Below are 27,654 nucleotides of genomic sequence, written 5' to 3'. Positions count from 1 at the left end.
GAAGTTTGTGTAGACAGACAGTTAAAAGGTTTGGTGTTGAGTTTTGAGTCTTTTTCTTTAGTTCTTGAAGCTGAGAGGTGATCTACATAAGAATTATAATCAGACTAAGCCTGAATCTTGCATGATTGAGTTAAATCATTAAAACACATATTGATTGCCAGCCTTTGATCATTTAAGGTGACTGCTGTTGAGCAAACAGATTGATAATGCAATTAGGATAACGAATGTGCCTTTCTGTGTAAAAGATTCAATTGATAATGCTCTCTTTTTCACAGAGGACTGTGAATATCACTTACATTCTCTATGAACAATACTAGTTATACCTAAAAAAAACCCAAACAAACATTTTTCATTACACTAAGCTGAATTCTTGTATCTAATTGGTCAAATCTCAGGTTTATATGAATAAATTCTTACTTACATACTTGCAAGTTTCCCAGTTTTCCCATCACTAACAACACGTTTGTTTTTAAATGTCTGCTTGTTGCCATGGTGTTGTTATGGAAGGAGTCTCCAGTGTCAGCACTTTGTAATAGTCAGTAGGTTTTCCAACATGAGAGAGTATTCAGGGCTTAAGAATTTGGTGAGGTTGATGAGGGAACGCTTTAATAGCTGTTAGAATGTAAGTGATAATGGTGTAGAATTGTTTTAGACACTTGTTGTGTTCCTTACTAAACAGCTGGAGAACATAATAGGTGGGTGTGTCCCAAATCGCACACTTTATGTACTCAATGGATGCAGCTTTGCTTACATAGCAAAAAGGGGCAGGGCTACCAGGTGCTGACACTGGATGAAGAGAAGTTTCAAGATGACCAATGACACTCCAGTGGATGAGGCTTCTTATAAACATCCTTAAAATTTGTCTTAATTTGCCGTCGACTTGGGAACGACTTATATATTCAGTTATTAAAAAAAGTCAGTGTTCCATTTCACTAGCCTGTACTTAGTGCATAGTGTAAATAAATAGTGTTTAGTGCTTCATTTGGGATGCAGCTAAAGTTTTAGATTTTCCACTTGCCCAATCAGAGACATCTTGAACTGTCCCAAGCGCTAACGGAACTACAATCTGAGTTATGTTTTCTGGTCAAATGCACACATTATAAAACACACTAACCCGCTGTATAAGATTGTAGTTGATTATTAATACTACAGATTTTCCAGAGGCTCTTGTGTAGATAGTGTAGTGTCACGACAAAGTACTGGGATATTTTCACCTTGAAGCATGGTTGCCTCTGCCAGGAGGTTAAGAGCTGACCACAGACAGATGTTTTTGAACAAGATTCCAAACATACGTCCAAATCAAAACAAATTGTTTAAAACCGGTGGTCTGAATCATAGAAGTGAACGAAACTAAGAAACATAGAAGCGATGTAATGTAATAATGTAATGTAATAATGTAATGTAATAATGTAATTTATGAAAGGGTTGAGAAAGACAAACCCAACAACTTAAATATAGAAACCTAGTATTAAAAGAGGTTTCAGAGCAAAAATCAATCATTTTCATTTCATTTTTCCATGAAGGGGGCCAATCATTCTGAAGTGGCCCGTGTGTTGTGTGAGCAGTAGAACAAAAGCTTTGAGGATGTTTACACTGAGGTGAGGAATGTTGCACTTGAGCTGTGGTTAAAATGGTCTTTATGGAGAAATGCACTGTAAACTGCTGTAATGGTCAGCAAAGCCCATTTCAGTGAACAGCTGTACTCAAAAACAACATGTGTGAAGTCAAAATGGTTCATTCTGATGCTGATCCAGATGTATTTATCCAAAGGAAAGAAACATGAGGCAGTACTCAGGGATTAACTGAAATCTTAAGGGAAATGCCTTTCTTATTGTTACATCAGTTGTACATATATATGTTCTCCTATTGTTAGCATTTTTACAAGCTTCTAATCATTCAGGACAGCGTGAAACCCTCAGAGGAAAAGTGCTTTCTGCCCTCTTCCGCATACATGAGCTCACAGACGCCTACAATTGGCTAGGGCCGTTATGATTCTCCCCACGTTATGATTCTTCTGAGAACAAGGCCAGTTCTGCTCTGCGATTTCTAGACGATCTCCTGACACTTTTAAATTGTGTCTTTCATAATACTCCAGTGTTTTGGACAATTTTAGGTATTTTAGTCAAAACGGTGTCCAATGACGTCTGACTCAGTGTGTGTTAGTGTAAGAAAACATCCAGCAAGTGTCAGCCAAAGTAACGTAAGCCTCTACAGCTATAAATTCTTAACATCCACTGCTATTCTTGGTTTTCTGGGCAAGGTATATTTAACCTGACTTTTTTTGGCCCCTTTGCTCACAGCATGTAATGGCTTCTTCTTTTTTATTCCCAGCACTGGAGATTCATCCAATAGCATAATGCATAGCTTAATAATAGTAATAGCATAGCTTTTAAATTGCAAATGAAATGCTATTTATTTATTTATTGAATTTCTAGTGCTGGGTTTCTCAATAGTTAATGGTTAAGATCAGTTTTCTGAAGGAGATCTTCACAAGATCTCACAGAACAGAAAACGGAGAAAGGGAAAATCTAAGACCGTTATGGTTTTAGATATGACCTAATTAATATTTATTTATCAAGAGAAAGAAAACAGGCAGCTCTATTATATTATTATTATTATAATGTTATAATGTTATAATGTTTGTAAAAAATATATATATAATTTGGTATGTGGTCATTTTATTTTATTACAATTTTATAATAATAATAATAATAATAATAATAATAATAATAATAATAATAATAAATCTGCTGCTGCTCACTGCCTCTCTCACTCCCGAGATTGACGGGGAGGTTGTCCAATAAGAACACTCGCTCCTTCTAGGTCACGCCCCTTCGTGTAGCAGATATTCCTACACGGCTTTCCAGTGGCTCGGCGGAATATCAAAGTGTTCCTCGACCGGAAGTAGACGTACAAACTATTTTTTTTTTTTGCACTGAACTTCTATGACTTGCGCACTAGCTGGCAGGGTGTAGTCTGGTCAGATGTAGCTCTTTTCCTCTAAAAGTTTTATTTCTTTTCCTTCATGGCGGTGCTCAGGAATCAATAGCCCAAACGAGTGGAAGTAAAGTCGAGGAAAGAGCAAGGAGAAAAAGGAAGCGTCGCTGTTCTGCATGGTTTTATTTCTAACTCCGCAGAACTTTTGAAAAGGCGCAGGTCGGAAAAGGAAAGTCGTTTGGGGGAAAGGGCCAGGACGCACGGAGACAATAATGCGCTGCGCGGCTCTTCTATTGAGTTTACTGACTTTGTGCGCGACGCGCGGTCACGCAGCAATGGACGAGTGCGTGGACGAGGCGAACCGTCGGCCTCAGCGCTGCTTGCCCGAGTTCGTGAACGCGGCGTTCAACGTGACCGTAGTGGCCACCAACACGTGCGGATCTCCGCCTGAAGAATACTGCGTGCAGACCGGTGTCACCGGAGTCACCAAGTCCTGCCACATCTGCGATGCCCGAGATCCGAGACTGCATCACAGCGCTGTCTACCTCACCGATTACAACAACCATGCGGACACCACCTGGTGGCAAAGTCAGACCATGCTAGCGGGCGTCCAGTACCCCAATTCCATCAACTTAACCCTGCACCTAGGTACGTGTTCCTCATCATTCCCGTTCAACCTCCTAAACTCTGTGTTCAATTTCTCATCACTTGAACTGGAATGCTCCACAGTGCTCAGGTCCACCAGTGCATAGTTTAGAAGATCTCTAGTGACCCCTTTAAAACTAACGGAAAGCCTATCCCAGAAGAGTGAATGTTATTATAACAGCAAAAACAGGGAACTAAAATGGACTTTTTTATTTAGATGGCACGTGTGGTCAGGTGTGCACATATTTTTGGACATGTCGTACAGTATAGTCCAGTCTGTGCTTCAAAAATTAAATGAATGGTGATTATAACCGAGTCAACTATATAAACCCAACAGAATCATTACTATTGAGTAGAGAGTGATAAGGCTCGATAAAGATAAATATATACTTTGACCCCCACATCAGATTGTTTGACGTCCGGCGGCTGATCATTTAGGGGGAAAAAACACACAAGATCCTAAACGCAGAGGCAAATGAGTCCAGAAAACAGTATCTCAAGCACTTAAATGCTCCATATTTTATCTAATACTAATTAATGGCTGTTAAACGTATCTCCAGGTTGATGAACAGAGTCACACGCACAAACCTGCAGTTCTGATGGATCACTTTGTGTGTTAAATGGGAAGCTGCACTGACAGCGATTGCCTGGCTTTTCTCCTTCTGGGCTTTACTCCACTATGTTAAAGGACATCTGGACACGGTTTACAGAGTCATGTGTGGTTCACTCCTGATGGGACAGCTTTAACTTGCAATTTAGCGCTTGAAATAGCCCGTAATCACGTTTATGTTTATGGACTTAAAACAGTTAAACGTTCATTTCCAATGATGCTGTTGTTTAGGACCCAGAGCAAGCATGAATAAGTCATCTAGCTTAGTATTTTAGGCTATGGGTGTCAACAAAGACATCTAAATAAGCAATTATATAATTCACATAGAAACAGCAGCTTGGCTCTTGTGACCTCTTCTCTACTTTCACTATGAGTGGGGAAACTACTCAAGCGGCTCCACTGATTAAATTTGTTTACATTGCCTCAACCAGTCAGTTAGCGCCAGATTTAAACAATATGCCAGAGGAATGTGAGACTTATTTAAATCAGGAATGAAACAGTAAATCCGGGTTAATATTTGGTTGAGTGACAGTCTGTTTTCCTGGACCCTTGATTTTTGGTGATTGGTGGAAGTTCACAAGCTTGATAGGTAAAATCACAGGTCTATTGCCAGAAGATCGTAACCGTTAGACCGTTCTATTTCAAATAGATTGTATGTAATTCATTTGGTGGATGAATTTGGTTTGGTGGATTATTGTTGCCTCCATTTGCAGTCTTGATTTTTCTTCTTGTACCCTCACATAGTTTAGGTATTGGATAAGCACGGTTAGCCTCGTTTCGCAGTCTAATTGCTGTGCCCTCAGGGACCTCATCCCTGCTGAAAGATAGCAAGCTAGGGGAATGGGATCTCTAAAGCGGATCAGCTGTCTGCTTTGAGGCTGGCACGTCCAGGGGCGCTGAAAACCCGCATCTGTAATCACAGCTGATGTTGCCGCTAATGACGGCCGGGAGTGGTCTCCCCTTGCAGTTCCACATACTATACTGCTTTATTTTTTTTTCTCCCCCACCCCCATCCTTCATGGGAAGTGAAGTTAAAATGTCTGTCCATAATGACGGTGGGATTCTTTTTTTTTTTTCCAGATAGGATGTTATGTGCACGTCTCAGTAGGTGGGAAGCCACAAGAAGTCTGGAGCTTTGAGCCATAAGCTCTTATTTTTATATACTTTGCCTTTGATGGCTTTTATCTCTTATTCTGCCCGGTTTGGGCAGGAAGCAAACGTGCCCTGACTTGACAGTTCCCTCCACTCTTCCCTGAAAGCTGGAGATGAATCCTGATCCAGCCAGACAGAATAAGAGATGCTCTGTCGATATAAGCAAGTATTTTTTTTTTTTAGATTATATAAACCTGGTATCTTTAAAAAAAAAAAAAATGTTAGCAGTAAGATGTGTGCATGTCTTGAGTATTATTCAGTCCACCATAAATATGAAACAGTGACTCCTTGTCTCTATTGGACACCAGTCAGTGCTTTTGACTCAATGCATAAGTGCCAAGAATTTTCAAAAAGCAAATGTAACCTAAAATTTATATCAACTGCATTACATTGTTGATATGTGATGAGCTCTTCACCCCTCTGGAACTTCGAATCCGAGAAACCGTTGTGCAAAAACAGTATTTCTGATAACATCCATCTCCTTTATCTGCACTTTAATAATGAACACCGTTGAGAAATAAACCGACTCCCACGAGCGATTGCCATTGGACATAATTCATTAACCTGAGCTGGTATGAGGGAACGTGTCCCAGTGGTACCATGGCATTCTAAACTTATCGTGCTGTATTTCTTGCATGAAAGAAAGGACTGTTTACTCAAAGATAACTACTATCTTTTCCCAAATCTCGAATCGTTTGCCGTCAAATTACACCTAAATATATCGGTTGTACCCAACGGACCAGGGACGGTGTCCAGCAGTTCAGAACTTAAAACTCTTGACAGCATGATTTCCCAAAAAAAAGTCTTTGTGGTACTAGGCATCTGTTATTTAATACAGTTTGCTACTATTAGGTCTGATAAATATATAGTCTTGATTACGACTTTAATTATAACCAAAAGCTACAAAACAGTCAGTATAGAGTGAAATCAAAGGGGCAGCCAGTTGGGATTTTACATGAAGGTAATTGTAATTGAATGTAAAAATGTGTGTGTGTGTGTGTGTATGTATATATATATATATACATATATATATATATATATATATATATATATATATATATATATATATATAAAATATATATATATAAAATATATATATAAAAATATACAGGTTGCATACCTGCCTTTCTATAGAGTTAGGTATATGTCGTGATTATATCAATATAATTGATATAATCAATATTGGGGCTGCCACCCTGCAAATTCTCTGCAAATTTTCAAAGTTTTACCATTTAACACAAATACGAGGTGGAACTAGTCACTGTTCCCACACACAACGCACAAGGAAATACTGTATATAAAATTGTGAAAATTTGAAGTAGATTTGCTCACATTTAAGCAAAAAGAGTCGGAAAGAAAGCACTCTAGTTTTGGAGCTTATGTAAACAGGTGCTACAGTAAGAAGCTGATTTAAACAATGCTTAGGCATCTGTTTTTCATTTGTCCAACATTTGAACAAAACCTGACCCTGTTTTAATGAAAAGAAGCTGGACATACATCTGCCGAAACGGTCATGTGGAATGTCATGATGCTCTTTTATTCCAGTCATAACATGGGCCATGACTGTTTCCTGATACACATCCGTTTATCAGAACAAAATATTTGTTGTCAGCTTACGCTATAGGATTTCAGAGAGTGTACTTCACGAGGGTCAAGCACTTAGGAAGAGAGTTCTCTTCCTGTCCTGTAGCTCGCATCAACACCCCCCTCTTCCCCAGTGTCCTCTTCCACGGCTGTCTTTCTCACTGGCCGAGTGTACGGAGAGAGGGAGAAGCCCTACAGTGTGGGAAAGTAAAAAGCAGCATGTTTCTCGGGCCCTAGGGTCTTTCTCCTTCATCCTTCGCAAGTTGTTTTTTTCCCCCCAAACTCAAAGACCTTGTCATTTCCGAAAGGGACCAGCTGGGCCAAATTATACCAATCGCACTTGAGAAGGTTGGAGGGAGTGTGAGTTATCTGCTTAGAGCCTGGAAGGTATGATCTCACTGTGGGAAACTTGTGTAAATAAAAGACTGTGAAGTGTGTGTGCCTCTTGGTGCATTTACAATCCTAGGTATGCGTCAGTGCTTTGCTTGTTCTGGATGTTCGATGCAGCCCATACTGATTGAAGCAAGTGACAAATTCTTGGCAGAAAGGTCCACATGGCATTCAGTTGAGAGTAGAGGTACGCATCGGGGACTGCGGTCTTGTTGGATGCGACAACCACAAAAAAAGGCACTGAAATGGAAGTTTTTTTTACTTTTATACGACCGAGAAATAAAAGGACCTTTGGAATGCATTTACAACAACTACCTGATTTGAAGGAAACTATTAAGTTGTTTAGATTCAGCAAAACGGAACCAGCTAAATTTGTTCCAAACATCGCAGGAAAGTGCTTGAAAGAACACCACTGTTTTAGTCCACACCTCTTTCGGGCTTAAATCTGAATAGTGAGACAGCACTAAATAGATACAGATACAGGTTGTGACATTTCCTTACACCCCTATTTGGCAGCGTTGCTGTTGTCTTCTGCAATAAAAGAAGTTGCGACTGTTAATTGCTTTAGTAATTGCGTTGCTGTGGTGGAACTGGGGTATCAGACCACCCAGGGTGGTCAAAGTGCAAAGTGTCGCCTCATCTCCTGGTGATAAAGCCATTGTGGGCAGCTGATTTTGGCCAACATGGCCAAACACTTCAGGAAAGAGCTCCTGCTGCTTTCAGATTGTACCTCATAGGAGCTGTCAAGCACACTCCTCCCGCTTTTGTAGACATACAGAGCTGTTTAACCGTGAAAGGACCGATCCTCGCGGCCAGACTGTTTACTGTTTCTTACAATGGTTACTTGGAAATGAAGCAAAGAATTAGCATTAGGACTTAAGTACACTTCATTAATTCCTTCAGATCACCTTATTGGAAACTCTTCGGTAGGCGCGAATGTGATTTCATTTATAGTCGAGAAGAGATATTGTCCCTGAAATGACCCTGCAGTACTTCGTTCCCACCCATTTGGCACACATGGCTGTGAAATGCACACAAAACCGACGCACTCTTGCAAGTCAAAGTCTCTCTCACCTCCAATTAGTGTGTTTGAATTCATCCTATCTTTGTTTTACCTAGCTTTTAGTTACTTCAGTATGCCAAGGGGCTATTGGTGGGAACATTCCTCTCGGGTGAGGTTACTGTTGAGTTTGTGTGGCTATTACCAAGATGCTTAAGATTCACATTTATTTTATTCATTAAAAAAAACATTCATGGTGTAGGTGGTGGTGATCATGCTAGCCTGCCACACTGCTTCAGGATGGCCTTAGATTTATCGAAACAAACATATAAATGTCAGAATAAACAGCTTATGTGAATGCTGATCATGATGTCTGTAGCCTTTTAATGCACAACCATTGGTAATTATTTTTTCCTCAAATAGGACAATTTAAAGTGGATGTGTTTAGTTGTTTGGACCAGTTCTTGCCTCTGAAATAGAGGTTGCAAGATCCCACTCAACTATGTTGTCATTGTAATCGCATTTACTCTGACCGGAATAAAGTAGTCCCTGAAGATGACTGAATGGGTTGACCAAATGTTTTGTGCTGTTGTTTATTTCCTGTGTTAATTAAAGTGGACATTATTTGTACTGACACAAAAACCGCCCACTCCCCTGACTTTTGTCTCCTTGCACACCGATGTTCCTACCAAGCCACCTGTATCAAATGATTACTTTTATCATTTGTATTATTTTTCTGTTAGTTCATTGGAGGATTCTGTCTTTCAACACATTTTGTGCCTGTCACGTCATTGTGCCAAAGCAGATGGTGCGGTGTGCTTTATAATTTACTTGTGCATCTCCAATGTTAAGGGACCCGTCTTTAAGAACATCTCCACCACCGGAGCTTTTCTTCTTTATTTCCCAACAAGCAGTTTTTCAGACTTCAAAGCAGAGTGCTTTAAGTGTGAAACCGACCTGGGTGTCATTGGCCAAATACAGCTGTTTGTTACACATTAATGAGGAATCAGGTAACCCTGAAAATGAGAAGCCCTCTCTGGCTTTCTGTTTGTTTGTTGTTTTTTTTTTCCACCGACTGGTCCGGTGCTTAAAGCTGATCTTTTTGCTTTGTATTATGATAAAATGTCCTCCCTCAGGCTGAAGTGTTAACACCTGCTTTTACAGGGGGATGTTTTTTTCCCCCCTCTCCAAGGTAGGGCTGCTAGCCGTGAGAGCTTCACAATGCAGCCATGGAAAAAAAAATCTTGTTTCCGGATGACAAAGCCAGTAAGGGATATGTTTTCAGCATGCAGCAATAAACCGTATTACGGACGTGTACTTTCCCCACTGCCTAATTTGAAATCACGTCAGTGTTCGGCTAGCGTCTCATCTTCATTTTAAATCAATTTTATTGCACCTCGTGCTTAGACGTGCTTTCATCTCAACTAGCTCGTTTGTCAGATATGTTGTTTTTGGAGACATTGCACATTAATCAGGGAGTTCCCCAAGATTTAATGGAGTCAGCTCTAGAGTCTGGAGTAGGAAGTGCCTGTAGATTCTCCGAGACTCTGTGCTTGTTTTTAACCCCTGATTTTAACTATGGGGCATTGTTGAAGCCCCTCTGAGGTCCAAGATACACTCATACACGGAAAGCACAACGTATAAATTAGAAAGCGCAACAGCAAATCCCAAAAAAAAAGAATAAGGTGAGTAGACTTTAAAAAAATGAGAGGACCTAAATGGACATGCTCAGTGAGCTGGTTGTTGATTGGCTCTAAAAGTCTGTCAGTTAGACAGACAGAAGGAAGACAGACGAAAATATTGACCATCCTAGCATAAGTAACTCTACAATAAATTGTTTTAGCAAGACTGTTTTTTTTTCCTTATGTCGGTCATATGCTACACATGTCCCCTGAATTTGCTTTTTTCAGTTACTGTTGTTTTCTGTAGACCGCTTTGGTTTTTGTATAGTTTTGTATAGTTATATTAAATGGGTTATACTGTCATGTCTAGTACCGTTGAAAGCTGTTCTTGTGAGTGTTACCAAACAAAATTACAACAAAATTTTTTGCATTTTTGCAATTTTTTCTCTCTTATTGTTACCTTTTTTCTATTGCGTTTTTCTCTCTCTGTGTTGTGTTTTTTCTCTTTCTGTCACATTTTTTTCCCCTCTCCTTGTGTTGTTTTTTCTCTGCCGCATTTTTTCTCTCTGCTCATCTTTTTCAAGGCTTGATAGCTCTGGGAATAAAAGTATGCAAGCTTGATTTAGGACATAAAGCAGGCGGTGTTGACATCCACACAAATGTATCGTAGTCTTCACTTTACAGTTAGACCATGAAGACTGTTAACAAGGAAACTTATTTCTAAACATTAACAAGGTATCCACTGTAATGCATATCTCTGATAAACTGGTGAAGGCTGGTGCTCGATGTTTGGAAGGTAGTGTAGAAAATGTGTAGTTACTTATTATTTTCTGGATGGCTAACCTACCAAAGCAAAAATGCAAAGACGTTCACGGCCTAAGCAGCTCGTGTTTGTACAATAATGTATAACTTACAGCCAACCGCATCAGATAAATCAGCGTTTCTCAATATCGCTACCTTGGCTGGTGTGACAGAAACGTATAAACGGTCGCTGGAACTATTTCCTAATGTTTGATTAAAGCTCTTCAACTAACAAACTAACTCTTGCTGGAGGCAAACAACCCAGTGACAAATCCCTCTCGAGACAGGATGTCCTCTTTGGGAACTGCAAATTGCTAGGGTTAAACTCATTTCACATGACCCTGAACCTCTTTTTTTCCCTTAAATCCCATATTCCCTTTTGAATTGATTCACTCCATGGATGCTATTTTTTTTTCTGAGAATTCTTTTTTTCTTCTTTGTGTTTAGGCTCTAACTGGCATAGGAAAAAAACCCAACATATTTAATACAATTCTAATGATCAGCACCATTAATGCGTTTAAAAAATTTTGCTTGTTAAGATTTAACATTTCCTTGCAGGCATAGTTGATCTTTTTGAGATGTAATTTTAAACTATAATTTTTTTAATTAATTAATTATTTTTTTTGGAGAATGGGCAGGGCTTTCAGGTGGCTCATACAGGTGCAAAGTGCAAATCTTTATCCTATCAGGAAGAGAAAGGCTTGATGACTTGAACAGATGTACACAGATGTTACAAGCAAAACAAGTTGCTGGATATCCAGCAAGCCCTCAAGCCTAAGATGACTTGGTCTCCAGCGGGTTTTTTTTTTTTGGTTTCAGCACCACCTGTACAGTCATCCGCATTTTTTCCCTGTTGCTGATCCAGGGGTCAGAGGGGCTCTTCCGTCCTGTGCAGCGGAGAAGTCGAGCCAGGGCTGTAATTGGATTCCCTCAGTCGCTTCCTTTTGTCTGGCTTGACTAAACATGCTGTCCTTCTATATATCAGCCAGGCAAATTCTACACTTTGTTGTGACATTCCAGCATGCTTTGTGTTCGGCATACTCTAGACTCTCTTTCTCTACTGAAGATGTGCCTAGTTCCAGAACCGCAACGATGTTGACCTTCTGCCAAAAAGGGAAGTCCGCAATAACAGGGACATGGAGGTTCATAGGAACCGAGGTTCTTACATCGAAAAGGCATAAGATAAAGAGTAACGTTAATGTATACTTAACTTTAGCCAATGGATAACGTTGGGAAGTAAATGGATAACTAACTGACAAACTGTTGGCTTTCCATTTTTTTTTTTTTTAATTCTTCCAGCTTCAGAGAGGCATATTTTTATCTTCCTCTCAGTGATCAGTGATCAATATTCATGTTTTTTTCCTCGGTTCTGCTCCTCAGTCTAGTCTAGTTCACATTCTTCACAAGCTTCCACACTTGAATGATGCCTCAGAACCCTGTTAATCATCCGTATTCACTTGGAGTTGCTCAGTAAGTAAACAGGTTTTTACGAATCCTCAGATCAGACATATAGCTGATTATTAGCTGGCACGTAGATTATTAAAAAAATGGGAGTGTCTCCAGCGGAGAATCCTGATATGTCAGTCTGGGACTTCAACGAAGCTTGTGTGTGTGTGAGGGGAGAGAGAGAGAGAGAGAGAGAGAGAGAGATGCAGACAGAGGGAGAGAGAAAGAAGCAGAAAGAGAGAAAAACATGCAGACTGTGAGAGAGACAGCGAAAGAGAGAGAGAGTATGAGACAGAGACAAGCAGAACCATGAGAGAAACATGCAGACAGTAAGGTGGAGAGAGAGACATACTGAGACACATGGAGAGAGAGACATACTGAGACGCATGCATGAAGAGAGAGAGACATGGAAAGAGCGACGCATGCAGACATTCAGAGACAGTGAGAGACACACATTGACAAAGAGTAAGATACATGAACTGAGAAAGAGACACAGAGAGAGACACTAGGAAAGAGAGACACATGCAGGCAATCAGAGACTGAGAGATACACACAGTGACAAAGATTAAGATTCCTGAACAGAGAAAGGGAAAATTGTAGAGAGAGAGAGAGAGAGACACGGACAGGGAGGGACAGAGAGACATGCACCATCAGAGAGAAATATAGACAGAGAAGGAGAGACAGACACATGAGTGAGAGAGACATGCAAATTTGTGCAGAGAGAGAGAGACAGAGATCGAAGACGTCAGGGTCCTATCTTTAGATCTGAGGTATTGGGCGGTCTCTCCCCCCCTCTGTCTCCTCTCTTGCCTACCTCTCTGAGCTCTAGAACATCACAAAACCCCTTTGTCTTTTTCCCTGCTTGGGGGAGGGGTCATCCACTCACTGAATTACTCTTTTTGTTTGCTCATTCCTACTCATCTGTCGACCTCACGCTCTTTTTCCCCCGTCTCACTTGTCTTCTTTCATTTTACTGCTGTCCATCTCTACTATGTATGATCCCACCTCTCTCACTCACACACACACACACACACACACAAGACAGACAGGTCAAAGCTTCATCTGAAGAAACTACACTCCTTGAAATCTTGAAACCGCTTCAAAGTTTTCTGTCCATTCATCAGTGTTTACTATGAAGTTATAACCTGACCTTCTTTGGCACCGGATTGGAAGCTAACTGAAAATTTGAAGCCTGCCTCATTCAGTCTCTTCTCCCATCACACACAATGTCACGTGTAATAAATGGATTTTACGCGGCGTTCTCCGAGTAATTAGCTCACCAATACCATCGTCTCGTTCTCCGCTAGTTTAATCCTCCGAATTTCAGAATCGCTTCAATTTCCCACACTTGTGGTATTGTGGGCTCTTTTTTTTTTTTTTTTTTTTTTTTTTTTTTAATCATTTTTAATCAGCCAATTCACAGGGTGTCAGGACATCTTTCTCGCTAATTCATCTGCAAGCCTCCTGAACATTTCTCAGAATTTGCTCTACATCTCCTTGGATTCACCCCGAAATCCTTTTTTGAGTAATGGCATTTTGGGTAAATTTCCACATTTTGCTGCTTCACTGGTTTCTGCTTCACCGTCACGCGCCGTCTCCAGCATGGATGTTCGTATTGCACAATCGTCCATGAAGGAAGGGGAAAGAACACAAACTCTGAATCATTCTGCAAGAGCACATATTTTTTATGGACTAAAGGCGCTGACCCAAATCTGACCCGCGAGATTTCATTATACAGGTAGACACCCTGCAGGCTGAGACTTGCTATCCATGCAGTGTAGTATACTTCAGGACAAAGTTGGCCAGTAGCTGTTACCCAGCTTCCCGTTTTTTTCAGTAACCTCCAATTAACTTCAGACCATAAATTTCAGTAAAGCGAGTAACGTGAACCTCCTATGAAGCTCCATACTCTACAGTTAATCACTGTAGTAGATATTTATATATATTTCACGAATGTGTGAAACACAAAGCCCAATAGGGTTAGAATTTAATGAGGACATTTGTGACGCTGTTCTATAAACAAATGCATAGGAATGTGGTAGCTGATGGCTGCAGAGTGACCGAGCTGAATTACTAGAGAATTTAGTAAATTAGCTTAGTCAATTATGGTTCATTGGATAATATAGGATATCAAAAACATTTTAACCTTTTCTCAAAATACTAGCCCTCCATCACGATTTGCTTGCTTTATATCCGCATATTTAAGTTACCTAGATCCTTATAGTTGTCGCTGCATTATCAGCGGAAAACGAACCCATGCGAACGACCTGCCTGCTCTCACCTCATATCATAATTACACAGATGGATATAAGCAGGGTTTTACAGGCTTTCCACAGCATGCAATATCTGCCCCACACACACAGCGCTGCAAGTTCCCTCTGGAGCGGAAATTTGCTCGGATTACAAGCCTGTGTAATGGTAGGGAAGACCTGCCAGCTCTCTCCTCCTGCTTCACTCATGACGGAAACATGTCATGCCCAGCAGTGTATTACATTATCACCTACAATAAAAATTTAATAAGTTATTAACTTCCAACTTGTGCATGCTCTGGGCTATTTTTTTTCCTTTTGTGCTAACCCCCCACCCCCCTCTTCTGAGGATACATGCATAAAAGCTTATTACTGCTGATGATGAGCAGGCCTTCATCTCAGGCTAATTGTGAGAGATAAGCCCAGCTCTGACACACAGCTAGAAGCACAAAGGTCTTACAACTCAGATTGCAGCGTCAGAGGTTACTGATTAAAATGGACAGACAAGGTGCGTGGCTGCCATCAGGTCTCCCTGATGTTTGTCAGTGTAACTGAAAAATGTCTTGTTTGACAGGCGTTTGTTTTTAATCAATTTAATATGACATTTTAGTTGCATATTGCCTTTGCACAGCACTGAAAACACTTCTCTGTTGGTTGAGGAAGGGCTGCACCAATTAGTTGACAAATGGTCACATGTCGAGCCAGACCTTGTTTGCCCAAAAGTTTGGCTGACGTTGGGCCGGCTTTTGTTCTTTTTGGTCAAGCTCAGCCGTTCTGTTGGTTCGAGTTGGATTGGTTCAGGATAATTCTGTCAGTAGGGACAGTGTTGGGGACCAGACTTTAGCCAACAAGTCTGGTGTTGGTACCCAACAGAATGTCGCCCACATTTTGGACAAACTCTTTAATTTTCTTTATAATAAAACCTGTAGCAGTTTCATAGTTTAATGAGGCTGTTGATGTTTAACTTGTTTCATTTTAGCTTGTTAAGATTGACAGGGCAGCGTTTGTAAGTTTAGTTTGATACAAATTCATTTTCTTTGCTCTGTTTTTTTTCCGATATGAACATAATACACTCTAACTCAGTTAATGTAAAAGATGGAGTGCTACAGCTTATTGGGGGACAAACAGCTGTGCAGCTTCCTACTGGTTTTTGCAGCTGGATATACAAGACGACACTAACCTTCGAGTGAAACGCTTGCTTTTGTCCGAAAGTTCTTTGGATTCAGTTGCTGAAGTCGTATTCATTTTAATCTCATTCAGATTATGCAAATATACCAAATAGCCAATAACTTTTGGACATCAGTTTTTAAGTAGCATCTAGACATCTGCTTTTAACCTCTAGGGGAAAAGAAAAATCAGGGATATAAAATACAGACTGGAACACTTTATTTTCTTTGCTATCAAATGTAATATGATGTCCTTTAAAAGTAAGAGACAATTTTATCATTTTTTTTCTGATTGATTATTTAAATGACCCTGTCCATGTTCGTGAAGCTCTGTCCCCAGGATCTTAGGTGTCCATTTAGTGACTATAAAATGACTGACAGTGTTTTTATATCATGTTCATGCAACTTATTGGAGCCATAAGATCCTAAATGAAGGTCATATGTGTGGTTTTTTTTATTACAATTTAATTTACTGTAAAACTGTGCCAAAGGTTTTGTTAAATTCATGCTGTAAAGAACACATGGCCACGGTTTAAAGGATAAGCTGACCAAGCACTCATTAATTTAGTTCACAACTTTTAGCATAAAGCAAAGAATAAAAATCAGACAGCAGATCTACTGACATTATTTATAAATCAAGACATTACAAAGTTCAAAAGAATGCAGCTGTACATGGTATTAGAGGTGATAATTACTGCTCTTTACATCTCGTGCATGTTACCGAACAGCAGTCATCCACCGACACTGAGAATGCAGCTTACTGTATTATTACACGCCTGCCCTTTAGCCATTTTTGTGTCCTGAAGCAGCAGAACCGTCGGCACCTTTTTTCCCCTCCTCTCGCTACTTCAGCCTTCTGTTAGCCGTAGCAGCTGTTCAATAGCTGTCTTGTTTTTAGCCTTTTCAGAGCTGCATTTAGCACCAGCATATAAGACCACTCCAATTAACCTCTTTTCATCTAAAGGGTTTGCGAGGCTAGTTTGTCCAGGGCTGAATAGCATCCTCGAGTTTATGCTAATTGTTAAGCGCCTTTGCAAACTTCATCTGAGCCTTCACTAAGCTTTCCGAATTCCTCAAATGCTGTCCTTATTATGCAGGAAAGCAATGAAAACAGATCTGGCTATAGATTTAAGTGAAAAAATCATTATCTAATATGCAGAAGACCGAAACTTTCTTCTCATGTTTTGCTGTGAGCTGTGCTGCTAAGCTTTTAAGCTAACTCTGCACTGTTTAGCTGTATACTGTAGAATATTTTGTAACTTGGTTTTGTTCTTACTAGCAGATTATGAAGATGATTACCAAAGTATACTGTGTGTTGAAGGAGGTGACGCAGATTTAAGCTCCAGGCTACTCATTTTTAGCTGCAGCGTCCTGAGAAAGGAAAAAATGCTATGTATCGACTTTGACAGAACTAGCATTTTCATTTGATTTGTATGTTTCAAATGAACCTTCATTATTAAGGGAGATCATTTAGTATACTGTATATGTATGATGGACTTCTTTATAGTCATGCAAGTATAAGGAAACGGAGGAAAATACTTTTTTTTGACACAGTTTATGTATAACTCTACTGCTAGCTCTGTGCAGTCACCTCATGGATAAACATAGTGAGAGATATATATTTTACCTAATTCATTTTGCTCTTAAGCTCGTTTTTTACTCTTAGTGTGTATTAAAACACTTCTCGTAGGATGTTATATGACAGTAGCTTCCATTTTTTTTATAGTTTTTAGCACTATAGTACAAACTTGTATTACAAACTAGATTTACTATACTAAGGGTAATGTTGATGGCCAGGTTCTCCTCCTAAATCCATCACATGCAGGTTCAGACTAAACAAGTCTGAATCTTCTGATGGCAATCTTCAAGCTGAAGTGAGTTCAGCAGGAGGCTGGTCGAGGCTTTATCTCCTAGCAGCAGGTATTCTGAGCTCGTCTCTAGCTTTAGGTTCGATCAGCTGATAAGACTCCAATTATGCCTTTTCTGTCTTTTGCTGAGGAAGGTGCCTGTGGTTTTTGTTTCCCCACCAGCTGCGTGGCCTTTTCATGCTTTCAAGCCGCTTTGTGTAAGGTGTGGGCTTTTAATATACACGCTTGATGACTTGAGGACAATTTTTTTTGGATAATGATGAAGGAGTAAGGGCAGTAAGGCAGCGCACATTAACTGCTTACAGCTGGCTCTTCGTGTTCTCCTTCCACCTCCTCCTCCTCTTCCTCCTTCTCTGTTGACCCTGACCCTGATTTTGTCTGAGTCAGCCAAGGTTTCCAAATGCGTAGGTAGAGAGAGCGGATACTCTGTGTGTGTGTGTGTGTGTTGGGTTGGCTTCTGTCCTTGTTTCCCCATATCTGTAGTTTTTTTTTTTTTTTTTTGTTTTGTTTCACAGGAAATACTAAATTGATTCAGGGAGTGGATTACAGAGCTTGAGCAAAATCGGAACAAATGTGTGTGAGAGAAAGATTGAGCAATAGTATTACACATGCTGATTTAATGTCATTTTAACTCTCTTCATGTAGTAAACCAGAACACAGGAAAGAAGGTGTAGAAAATAAGTTGCTCGACATTGTTAGAGTAGTTGATCTGCTTGATTTGACAATGGCAGGAAGACGCTTCATGTTCTATATTTGTTGGTGTAGGTTTTTTTTTTAAACAGCTTGTTGACATGCAAGACCCAAAACACCATAACAAATAGTCTTTTGTCTCTCTCCCATCTTTGCCTTTAAACAGGAGGTGTTTGTCGAATTAAAATCCCCTCAGCCCCATCATAAACCTGTAATGTTGGTGGACATATTTCCTCATATATTTATTCGTTCTATAGAAGCAGCATCCATGATGGGTTTTAGTGGCTTGTAATGAGAAGCTTAGCTCTGGTGAATAAACAAATTAAAGCGATTGTAAATAAAGAGTGATTGATGTTTGACACTGGATTTCTTTGACACAAAGTTTTGGAAAGTGCTTCAGCAGTTTCACAGGAAGGTCTGGAGGAATGCTGCATTCAATTTACCTACCTGGTTTTCATCGGTTTCTCATTTATTACAGCCTTCTGGTAAACTTCCCACAGCTACCTGCTCTCTAATATTAAATTTAGCCTGAATTACATTTACATTTAAGACCATTATGAGCATTTGTGTCAAACAGGAACAAGTTTGTCTCCTTTTTAATTAGGAAGAGTGACATCTCCTTGTCCTCCTCACACTGGGATCACAACCTAAAATACTTCACCCCCCCCCCCCCCCCTTCTTTCCAGTGTAGGGCATGCTATGTTGGGAGCTTCTGCTCATATAAAGTTTGACAGGGCCTCAGATTGTTTACGCAGCTGTTCCGTGTTCATCATCCGACGTTAAAATAAAAAGTACACAAGCTTGAATTTACAGTGGGAAAACAGTCTGAGTGAGCTACATGACATTTCAAAATCCACCTTTTTGATTGATTTTCAATTAGAAAAAAGAAGTTCCAGACATGGCCAACAAGCTTGAGGTTAATGAGCAGCAAAGTAATTGCCCAGGGGGTGGTGGTAGGGTGGGGGGTAAGAGAGCACTCCCTTTCCTATGGGATCGATTTCACTGCTGTGACATTGTGGGTGTGATTTGGAGTTAATCAGTAACTGCTCAGGTCTCGAGGTTGGGCAGAATGGTGTTAAGCTGGAGTGTTTGCAGTTCTCCTTGAACGCCTGATTCATATACGCTATGCCATATCTGATATGATGTAGCATGTTGGAAGAGCTTATTAAAACTTGTCAGAATCCTGTGTTCCTCTGTCAGCGAGATGCCTTTCTGCTTAAGACTGGTTACCATAGTTACCATGGATTTCCCATAACTTTTTAGATATTCTGATATAATATTTGACACATTGTACCTTTTGTCTACTTATAGTTACAAATAATGTCAGATTTCTGTTCTTCTGGTTCTGACAAAAGTGGAACTTTTACACTTCTTGATACTTCTGCATCCTGAGATGCTTTTCTGCTCACCACGGTTGTAAAGAGCTGTACTGAAGTTCCTAATTAAAATTTTGGCCACATTTCCACACTTCAGTCAGCTTCTGACCTCCTGTATATTGAGCAGCATGTGCCAGGAAACTAACTGTCTATTCAGAACAGCAGACAGGATGAGACCAGACTCTCCAGACACCGCTGGTGTCCTTGAGCCGTCTCAAACTCGTCGAGATACCAGCATGTGTGACACTGCATCCAGCAGAACGACCCATTGTTATGACTACGCTTCCACAAAAGACTCGTCTGCGAATCGTCTCTGATGTGGTTCCTGTGTGTTGCTGCAGTATAAAGAACATCACTGCCTTCAGGCTGCCTCTTTTTCTGGATAATCGTGTCGGTATTAGAAATGAAACCAGCAGCGACGTCATCTGATACGCGCGGTAATGGACGCTGCGGTTTGTTTTTATCCACTGATCTCGTTCTGAAGCATCTGAGTCAGCAATGATGTCTAGGCAAGTGTCTAGGCTTTTACGCCACAGCAACGTGTCAAAGATTACAGGCTTTAATCAATTTGATTCATTGATTAACAAATGACACGTGGTATTTTTTGAGAGATTTTTTTCTCTCACTGTTTTCACACCACTGACGTGTTCAGAGTGCTGACACCGGAGACTCCTTCCTTAAATGTTTAAACAAAATGCTGCTGCTCTCACAGAAACTACTAAATCAACACCACCTGTTCTGACCAATCAGATTCGAGAATTTCGCCAGCCCTTAATCCATTCACTTACACTAAAATAAAGGTGCAAAAGCTAATAAGCACTGTGAGGCCTCACTGAGGGAGGGGGGGGGTGGTTTCAAATCTTGTCAGCCAAAGAATCAACGTTGAATGTTTCCCACAGCAGGAAGTCCTTCAGTCGTTTTGTTTGTTCCTCTTGGTTTCTTTACTCTCTGTCAGGGTGGGCTTTTTTCCCCCTTTTTTTCCTTTGCGCTCATCTTTGTTACCCAATCGTTCAGCTCGTGACTTTATGGGTGGCCTTGCAGGCAAAGTAGAATCAAATAAACTGCGGAAAAAATCCACTAAACTATGCTTGATGAGGAATTTGTTCATCTTTTAAAGCAGAGCTGTAATTATCACCCGTGTGTTTATTCCCAATACTCTCTTTCATGTCTCCCATTATTGATTGTCACCCCAGCTCTCTCTTTTTTTTTTTTTTTCATTTTCTCAGACAGTCTGCTCTCTAACGAGTCGTCATTTGACTCAATCGTTACCGCCATCCCTCCTTCCTCAGCCTCCGGTCTTCCACTCTCTTTTCCTGCCCTGCCCAGAGATCCACCCCAGGGGTCATTCTCACCCTCCTGGGCCTCAGGGCTCAGCACCTTAACGGTGTTGACTTCTCACCGAAGTCCTGAATAGCCACCCAGGGGTCGGCTGAATAGCGGAGGAGTTTAAGAGGATTTGAAGTGAAGAGCTTAAGATGGAGCTCACACTGCTCCTGCTTTTTAAACTAAAGCACACACAGTTTGTCCTGACCTCTTTAATTATCTTTACTTAGTAACTGAAAGCATGCAACTCCCACTTTCACCTTTGACCTCTTTGCATTTGCACCTGCTTATATCCAAAACACCAGGAAGGAGTTTTTTTTTTTTTTTTTTGGAAGGAAGAGAAGAAATCTGGTCAAATATGGAGATCGGAAGAGAGAAGCTATCATTTTCTCTTCCCTAATCCCACCATCAGAAGTTCTTTCTCATCAGCTCAACCCCATGTTTGAGTGCATACCTCACATTCCTCCATTGTAAATGTGCCGCCCACCTCCTCCTCCTCCTCCTCCTCTTCCTCCTCATCCTCCAAACTCCTCCTCCTCCACCTCTACCCATGATCTCCAAATAAAACCTCTGTTTGCTCACCGCTTAATCTGGACAAGGTTTTGCTTTATTCCTTTTTGCTAATCTTAGCAAAGCGAACATTCTAGTGTCTATTCTTTCCTGGTGACAGAAAGGGAAATGTAGTCCTAGATCTTTTTAAAGCCAGCCCTGCTTGCACGAGCTGGAGGTTAAACTGGGTATGCATGTTGCTAGGAAGCTGTTTGCACTTGGGCTTTTTTTTTTTTTTTAAAGTGTCCATGACTTCCAAGCTTCTCCTGCCAAAGTTACTCAATAAAGGAGGAAGTGAACAAGGGGGAAACAGTGCAGAGGATTTTAAAGTAAAAAAATAAATTTAACAAGATCAGAATTAATTGGTTGATTTATTTGTTTATTGTTTTGGAAAACAGTTATTGTCTTTGGAACAAGCAGAACACACTAATCAACAAAACAAACATGTAAACAAATGAACAAGTGAAAGGCATTATTGTCTTTGGAAAGCCTTTCAAAATGTAGTTTTGTACTTTCCTGTAAAAAGTGATTTGCTTGTTTTTTGGTTTGTTCATTTGTCTGTTTGTTGTCTTGGAAAACAAACAAAAAGAAAAAGACAAAAAAAACTTCCACTTATAACATTTCCAAATGTCATCCATCAACCATCCCCACAGTTTTATTTCAGAAGAACATTTGTCAGCAAGAGGACGCTTTGCATCAAACTAACGATCAGCCGATCCTGGCTAATTCTTGCCAGTTTTTCTTTCTTGGTGGTTGAGATTGTTGTAAGAGCTAGCATGGATGACTTGAGTGAAGTAACTAATTAATGCTTATGCTGGCTGATCATATAGCCAGACACGCTTTATCACGTAGAGAGCTCTTGCTACACGCTTGACATTTTGGGCCGGATGTATACAACTTTAAGACCGCTCGTTTTTTAAGCGCTTAAGTCGTGTTTAGAGAAGGCTCTTTAAAATGTAACCCAAATACCGAACGCGTCAGTCTCATGCAAGCTTCCGTGGGAGTGAAGAGTCGAGCAGATGTTCTGCATATCCCCCAGCTGGCTGGCAGGCAGGCAGCTGCTGAAAACTTCTGCGCCGGGGAAGAGAGAGGACAGTCATGCCCACATGTCAAGAAAGTCAAAGCTGCGATTGTTCGGTTCATGCAGGAAGAATGCGATGAGGTCATGGGAGGAAATTTAATTGAGCCAAAGCGTTGGGCTGAGGCGTCTCTCTGGATTCTCACAGCGCCCCCTAATCCTGGCTTCTCCCAGGGGGACCTTTTCTCTTCTTTTTGCCTCCCTCTCTCTCTCTCTCTCTCTCTCTTTTCTCTCTTTCTTTCCTGTATGTGTGTACGTGCATGTGTGCACTCGTAGGCTGTACTTTGAAAGAGGAATGCTTGAAGAGGCCCAGGTTCAGTTCTTCTAGTCCAGCAAACACACACACACAACAGACAGAGAACAGTGAGATAGTCAGGAGGTCGTAGTAACTGAAATTCAAAAATAAATATCTGATAGCAATTTATCATGAATTGTTCGATGTTTCTTTCTTTTCAGAAGTGTCTGAAGCTTGCTTTTGTTTGTAGCTCACCTGTACTGGGGGGATAATGACAGAGCACTATGCTAATGCCTGCTTTTGGCCCCCTGAAGTGGAGGCTCTTGGGTGGGGGAGGGGTGAGGATTGTTTTTTTGTTGTTGTTATTGTTTCTTAGATTTAACATCCTTTATTTCTCACAGGATTTTCTGTCAAAGTTTACAGGCTGAATACAACTCTTGGAGTTGACATGAAGCCAACTTACACACTATTTTAGACTGATTATTTACCTATTACTTTTATATTACACTATTTTTTTCTCAAATGCCTCAATATTCAACGTCTCTTTCAACTTTTTAACCATTTATAGTGTAGTTAAATGCTGTGGGACATCCATAAGACAGGTTATAACTTACACGCAGTAACAGCTGTAAACAGTTGTTCTCTCACCCCCCCCCAACTCGCTTGAAGATAACAAAATACAGTTTGTTGTTTACTAAGAAGCATGAAAAATCTCCCACTAGAAATCGTCTACAAACTTATGAAAAGCTTCAATATGTAGTTTTAATTTTTGTGTGAACTCCCGCTTAGTTGTTACTATCGAACCAGATAACGTATCAGATAGAGCGCTTTAATATAAAGCTACTGTGTGTACGTGATTCAAGAATTCAACAATGCTGAGGTAAAAAAAAAAATGGCAGATATAAAACGATCAACAGCATCTACGTTTCAGCCATAACATTTACAATGTTGGACACATGATGTGGTGAAATTTTGTCTTTCTCAGTCAAAGCAAGCGTCAGATCAAATATGCGCTATGTTTTCCTCAGGCAAAAAGTAAACATTGTGTGGATTGTGTAAAAAAAAAATAGGCCCTGTGTTTTGTCTTCTCTGCTGATTTGTTTGTCACTTGTTTGTCTTAGCGAGAGTGTTAGCTCAGGCCAAGTTAACTATCATCTTCTAAGGTGAACTGAAAAGGCGTCATCTCTCTCTCTCTCCTTTTAAGTATATATAATTTTTTGGGTGGGGGGGTCGGGGTAGGTGTTGAGTCTGAAATTGTTCACCCTTTTTTCAAATCCAAAAGGCAGGATTGACCTTTAAACTTGTGAATGGGGGGGAAGGTGGTAATGGGATAAGCGCTACTTTCAGTTAATGAATCTTGGGACTGGTCATGGATTTAAGTAGGAGTTGGATAACTATCCTTTGTGAACAGATTTTAATCTAGCTTGAAAATAGGCTTTGTTTAATTCGATTCATTTCCTTTGTCTGAGCTAGTGTTAAGTGTCCCCGTGCAAAACAGCAAAACTAGCATGTCATCCGATCTTATTTTCCACCTTCTTTTGAACCGTGATTGGTGAACATTCAGTGCAGACAAGCTCTGTTTTATTTTTATTTTTTTAAAACGAGTCTTGTGTACCACATGCACATGAAAAATGAATGTTTCTGACACATTTGTGGCTCCTTTGACCGCTAAACTACAATGTAGCATGCAAGAGATCACAACTGTTATCTTCAAACACTGTAGCACAAAATTTAAGGAGGACCAGCAGTTGTATGTTGGAATCTGGCTTGTTTTTGAAGTGCCCCAGATCTGCAGTTGTTGAGTAATCACTAAATGTGGAAACATTTTTTTTGTGGAAAGCCATGCCAGATTGTAAGGTTCTGGGTTGTTCTATACAGTAGTGCTTAATATCTTGAGGATCTCTGTTCTCTTAGCTTTGTGCCTCCTAACTGAGCAAACCATTTATAATAAATGGGCTTCATTGAATTGCCTCTTTAATCTAAACATTCATGCTGGAATGTCATGAATGAAGGTCAAAAATATGGTCATTCCTATAGCTGTTTGAGTTTTTGTTGAATAGCAGGACACAACATTCCTGTCTCATAGTTGATGGTCCCTAAGGGTCAGGGTAATGGCTTTCTGGATTTTTAATGCATCTTCTCATGTCCTAATTGGTTTTCCCTCAACAATGTCAACAACAGAGTCCTCTGACTATCCCAAAAACATGCCAGTAGCTGTAAGATAAATTGTCCAGGGGTTTAATCACCATCACACCACACCCAGTGTTCCTGGAATAGAGGATACTAATGGATGGGCTGTCAAAAATATGAGACAGAACGTTGGCTACCAGGTTGAAAATCCCCCCCCAGATGACGATTTTCAGCAGTTCAGTCTCCAGGTTTTGTTTCTCTCTGGTGGTTGTGAGAGAGTTGGTGCTATCACAGGCATGTCCTAGATCATCTGGGTTGAGAGGCCTGTATTTATGCTCCCAGTATAAACCCCAGCACGCTGCTGTAACATATATTTCCCCATGTTCTTTAACGAGCAGTTAAGCTCCACTAAAACCACAAAGACATGGCTGACTTATAACAGGTTCACCTGTTGTGTCTGAAAATTCAACTATTGCTTTAATCAGTTTTTTTTTTTTTTTTTTTTTTTTTTGGGAGGCCAATTTTGGTATTTCGTCTCCCGTTAAACCAAACAACAGGCCGTATTCAGTGTTTTATCTGCTCGCTCCTCTTCTATAATCACTGTCTATTGTAGTCACTTGTCATACGCTTTCTTTTGATCGTCAGCATGCCCAACATCCCCCTTCGTCCCCCCTCTTCAGTCCCTTTTCCCCCGGCTGGCGTCACTCTGCTCCGTAGAAGCGCATTCCACCAGGGAACCAGAGACATTGTACAACCCCCTCCTCTGTCTCTGACCTTATAGACACAGAATCAAGTCATACAGTCTGGAGCTTGGAACGTTGAACAGTTTGCCCCGGAGGCTTTATGTGAAGCTCATGAACAGTCATGAACTGGTTCTTACTGGGTTTATAGGAATCTTATAAAGAATATAAAGTCAGCTAAAGCAGCACTTAGAAAAGACAAATCGTGTCACGTTTCCACAGATCACATCTAAAAGCTGGTATGGAAACATACTATTTGTTTCCGTTCACCAAAGTAGCATTTACAGACTTAAATACTGATTTTTTTTATGTTGTAAAATATTTATTAATAAATAAACAATTCCTTGTACCACACCGCTCTTGACATCTGATTGGATTTGTGATTGGATTGTGAAGATTTGTGTTTTTGTTATTTAACAAACAAAAATTTTTGATAGAGTAAGTTTATTTTCTAAACTGAATCATTTATGTAACTGTAACGGAAGGAGTCTCCAATTTAAGTCTTCAGTAACAAGCTTTCCGATTCCTCTTTAACATGGAAAGCTACTATTCTTTTGTCGTATTAATTTTAAGAGAGAGAAAAGAGAGGCTGGTGAGATGACCATTAGTAGTCGCTGTAACTTGAGTGATACGGATGTTCGACAACATTAAAAATGACAAAAAATAAAAAACACCTTGGAGATTTTGTGATCAGCTAAATGAATGCATAATCATGGGATATTCAGAGGAGCTTTAAGGTTTTTGAAACTATATGAGATTTTCCACACATTTGGGCACAAATACGTGAGTACAGCTAGCATGTAAAGTAATTAAATATGTGCCTTCACTTGTAGTAGTTTAAAAGAAGAATCCCATCCTTGCAATGTCACTAATCCAAGTACTTTTCTGAAAAAAAAGCACAAAAAAACAAAACAAAAAGAAAGAAAACAACTGAAAATTAAGCATTTTTGGCCTGGTAGCATCCTCCATTTTAGTTCCCAACTCCTCAGACTTGCTCTTTAACATCTAATGAGAGTCAGTGTTTTAGGATTAGGAGTACCTCTAAAGCTTGACACACTTAGTAGTAAAACATTATACGTCCACTCATTCCTCTCTCCTGGGATCCCGAGCCGTTTCCTTCAGACTGGTTCCCAGGTCCAGGGAACACCTATCAACGCTTCCCGTGCAGCTGCAGTGAAGAACAGCACTGTTTTTCTTGCTGAATATCCAGCAGCTGTTCTGAAGGAAGTGATCCATAGCTCTCAGGATGTGCAGTGTTTTTCCCTGTATGTTATGGACCATCGACAGTCAAGCTCGAATTGAAAAGTTTTATCAAATCACAAAGTAAGAAGTAGGAATGTGGAAGCTGGAAGTTCTTGTTTCTGAAACAGTGTTTCTGAACTGAATCAGCGTTTCTATAGCAACGGCTCATTCACTTGGAGGTGGATGGTGGGTGCTTCACATAATAATAATAATAATAATAATAATAATAATAATAATAATAATAATAAAAAAATGTGAATGGTTGGTTAACAAGGTAAATGCTTAGTTGTTGATATGGTAAAGTTGTCTTTTGGATGTAACATTTGTGGAAGGGAGTCTCCAGTGTCGCTTGTGACGTGCCCACATCTAGTCGACAATGCTAGTCACGCTGCATGTGAACGCAGCATGAGTGTTGCAGATGCCTCAAGTGCTGATCCAGACGTAGTTTCATAGACCAGAAGTTGAGGAGTGGGTTAGGAATTGAGGTTTAAACCAGTGAAACAACTACCTGGTAGGGAAAAAAAATGCATCTGTATTGGGTAATTTCGGTAAAGGCTTTGCTAAATGGTTGTGAGAAATACTTAGCTGTCCAGCTGCCAATTATTTGTATAGAGTCCTCACTGGAAACGTGAGCACCTCCTGGATTAGCTCCTGCATTGTTGGAACCTCGCTCTGGCTGCTGTGAGCTTTTCACCTGGGTCTCTTGAGCACTTTGACCAGGTAATCTCTAAAGCGCTATACGATCGTTCTTTACGTCACTTTATTCATGGTGTGGCACGGACAAACAAAGCCCCACATCCCACTGTGCAAATATTCTCTCT

General features: G+C 40.3%; 1 protein-coding gene across 1 annotated transcript in view; it reads left to right on the top strand.

The window, feature by feature from the left end:
* Window positions 1-2,924: 2,924 nt before the first annotated feature.
* Window positions 2,925-27,654, top strand: part of lamc1 (laminin, gamma 1) — a 47,746-nt gene continuing 23,016 nt past the window's right edge. The window contains exon 1 of the mRNA XM_058395136.1: window positions 2,925-3,585. Coding sequence (XP_058251119.1) covers window positions 3,210-3,585 — 376 coding nt within the window. The 5' untranslated portion in view covers window positions 2,925-3,209. The remainder of the gene's footprint in view (window positions 3,586-27,654) is intronic.

The sequence above is a fragment of the Hemibagrus wyckioides genome, linkage group LG07, assembly GCF_019097595.1.
Source record: "Hemibagrus wyckioides isolate EC202008001 linkage group LG07, SWU_Hwy_1.0, whole genome shotgun sequence".
Taxonomy (NCBI): domain Eukaryota; kingdom Metazoa; phylum Chordata; class Actinopteri; order Siluriformes; family Bagridae; genus Hemibagrus; species Hemibagrus wyckioides.
Note: the sequence above shows the minus strand (reverse complement) of the source record. Positions and strands in the feature narration are given on the sequence as shown.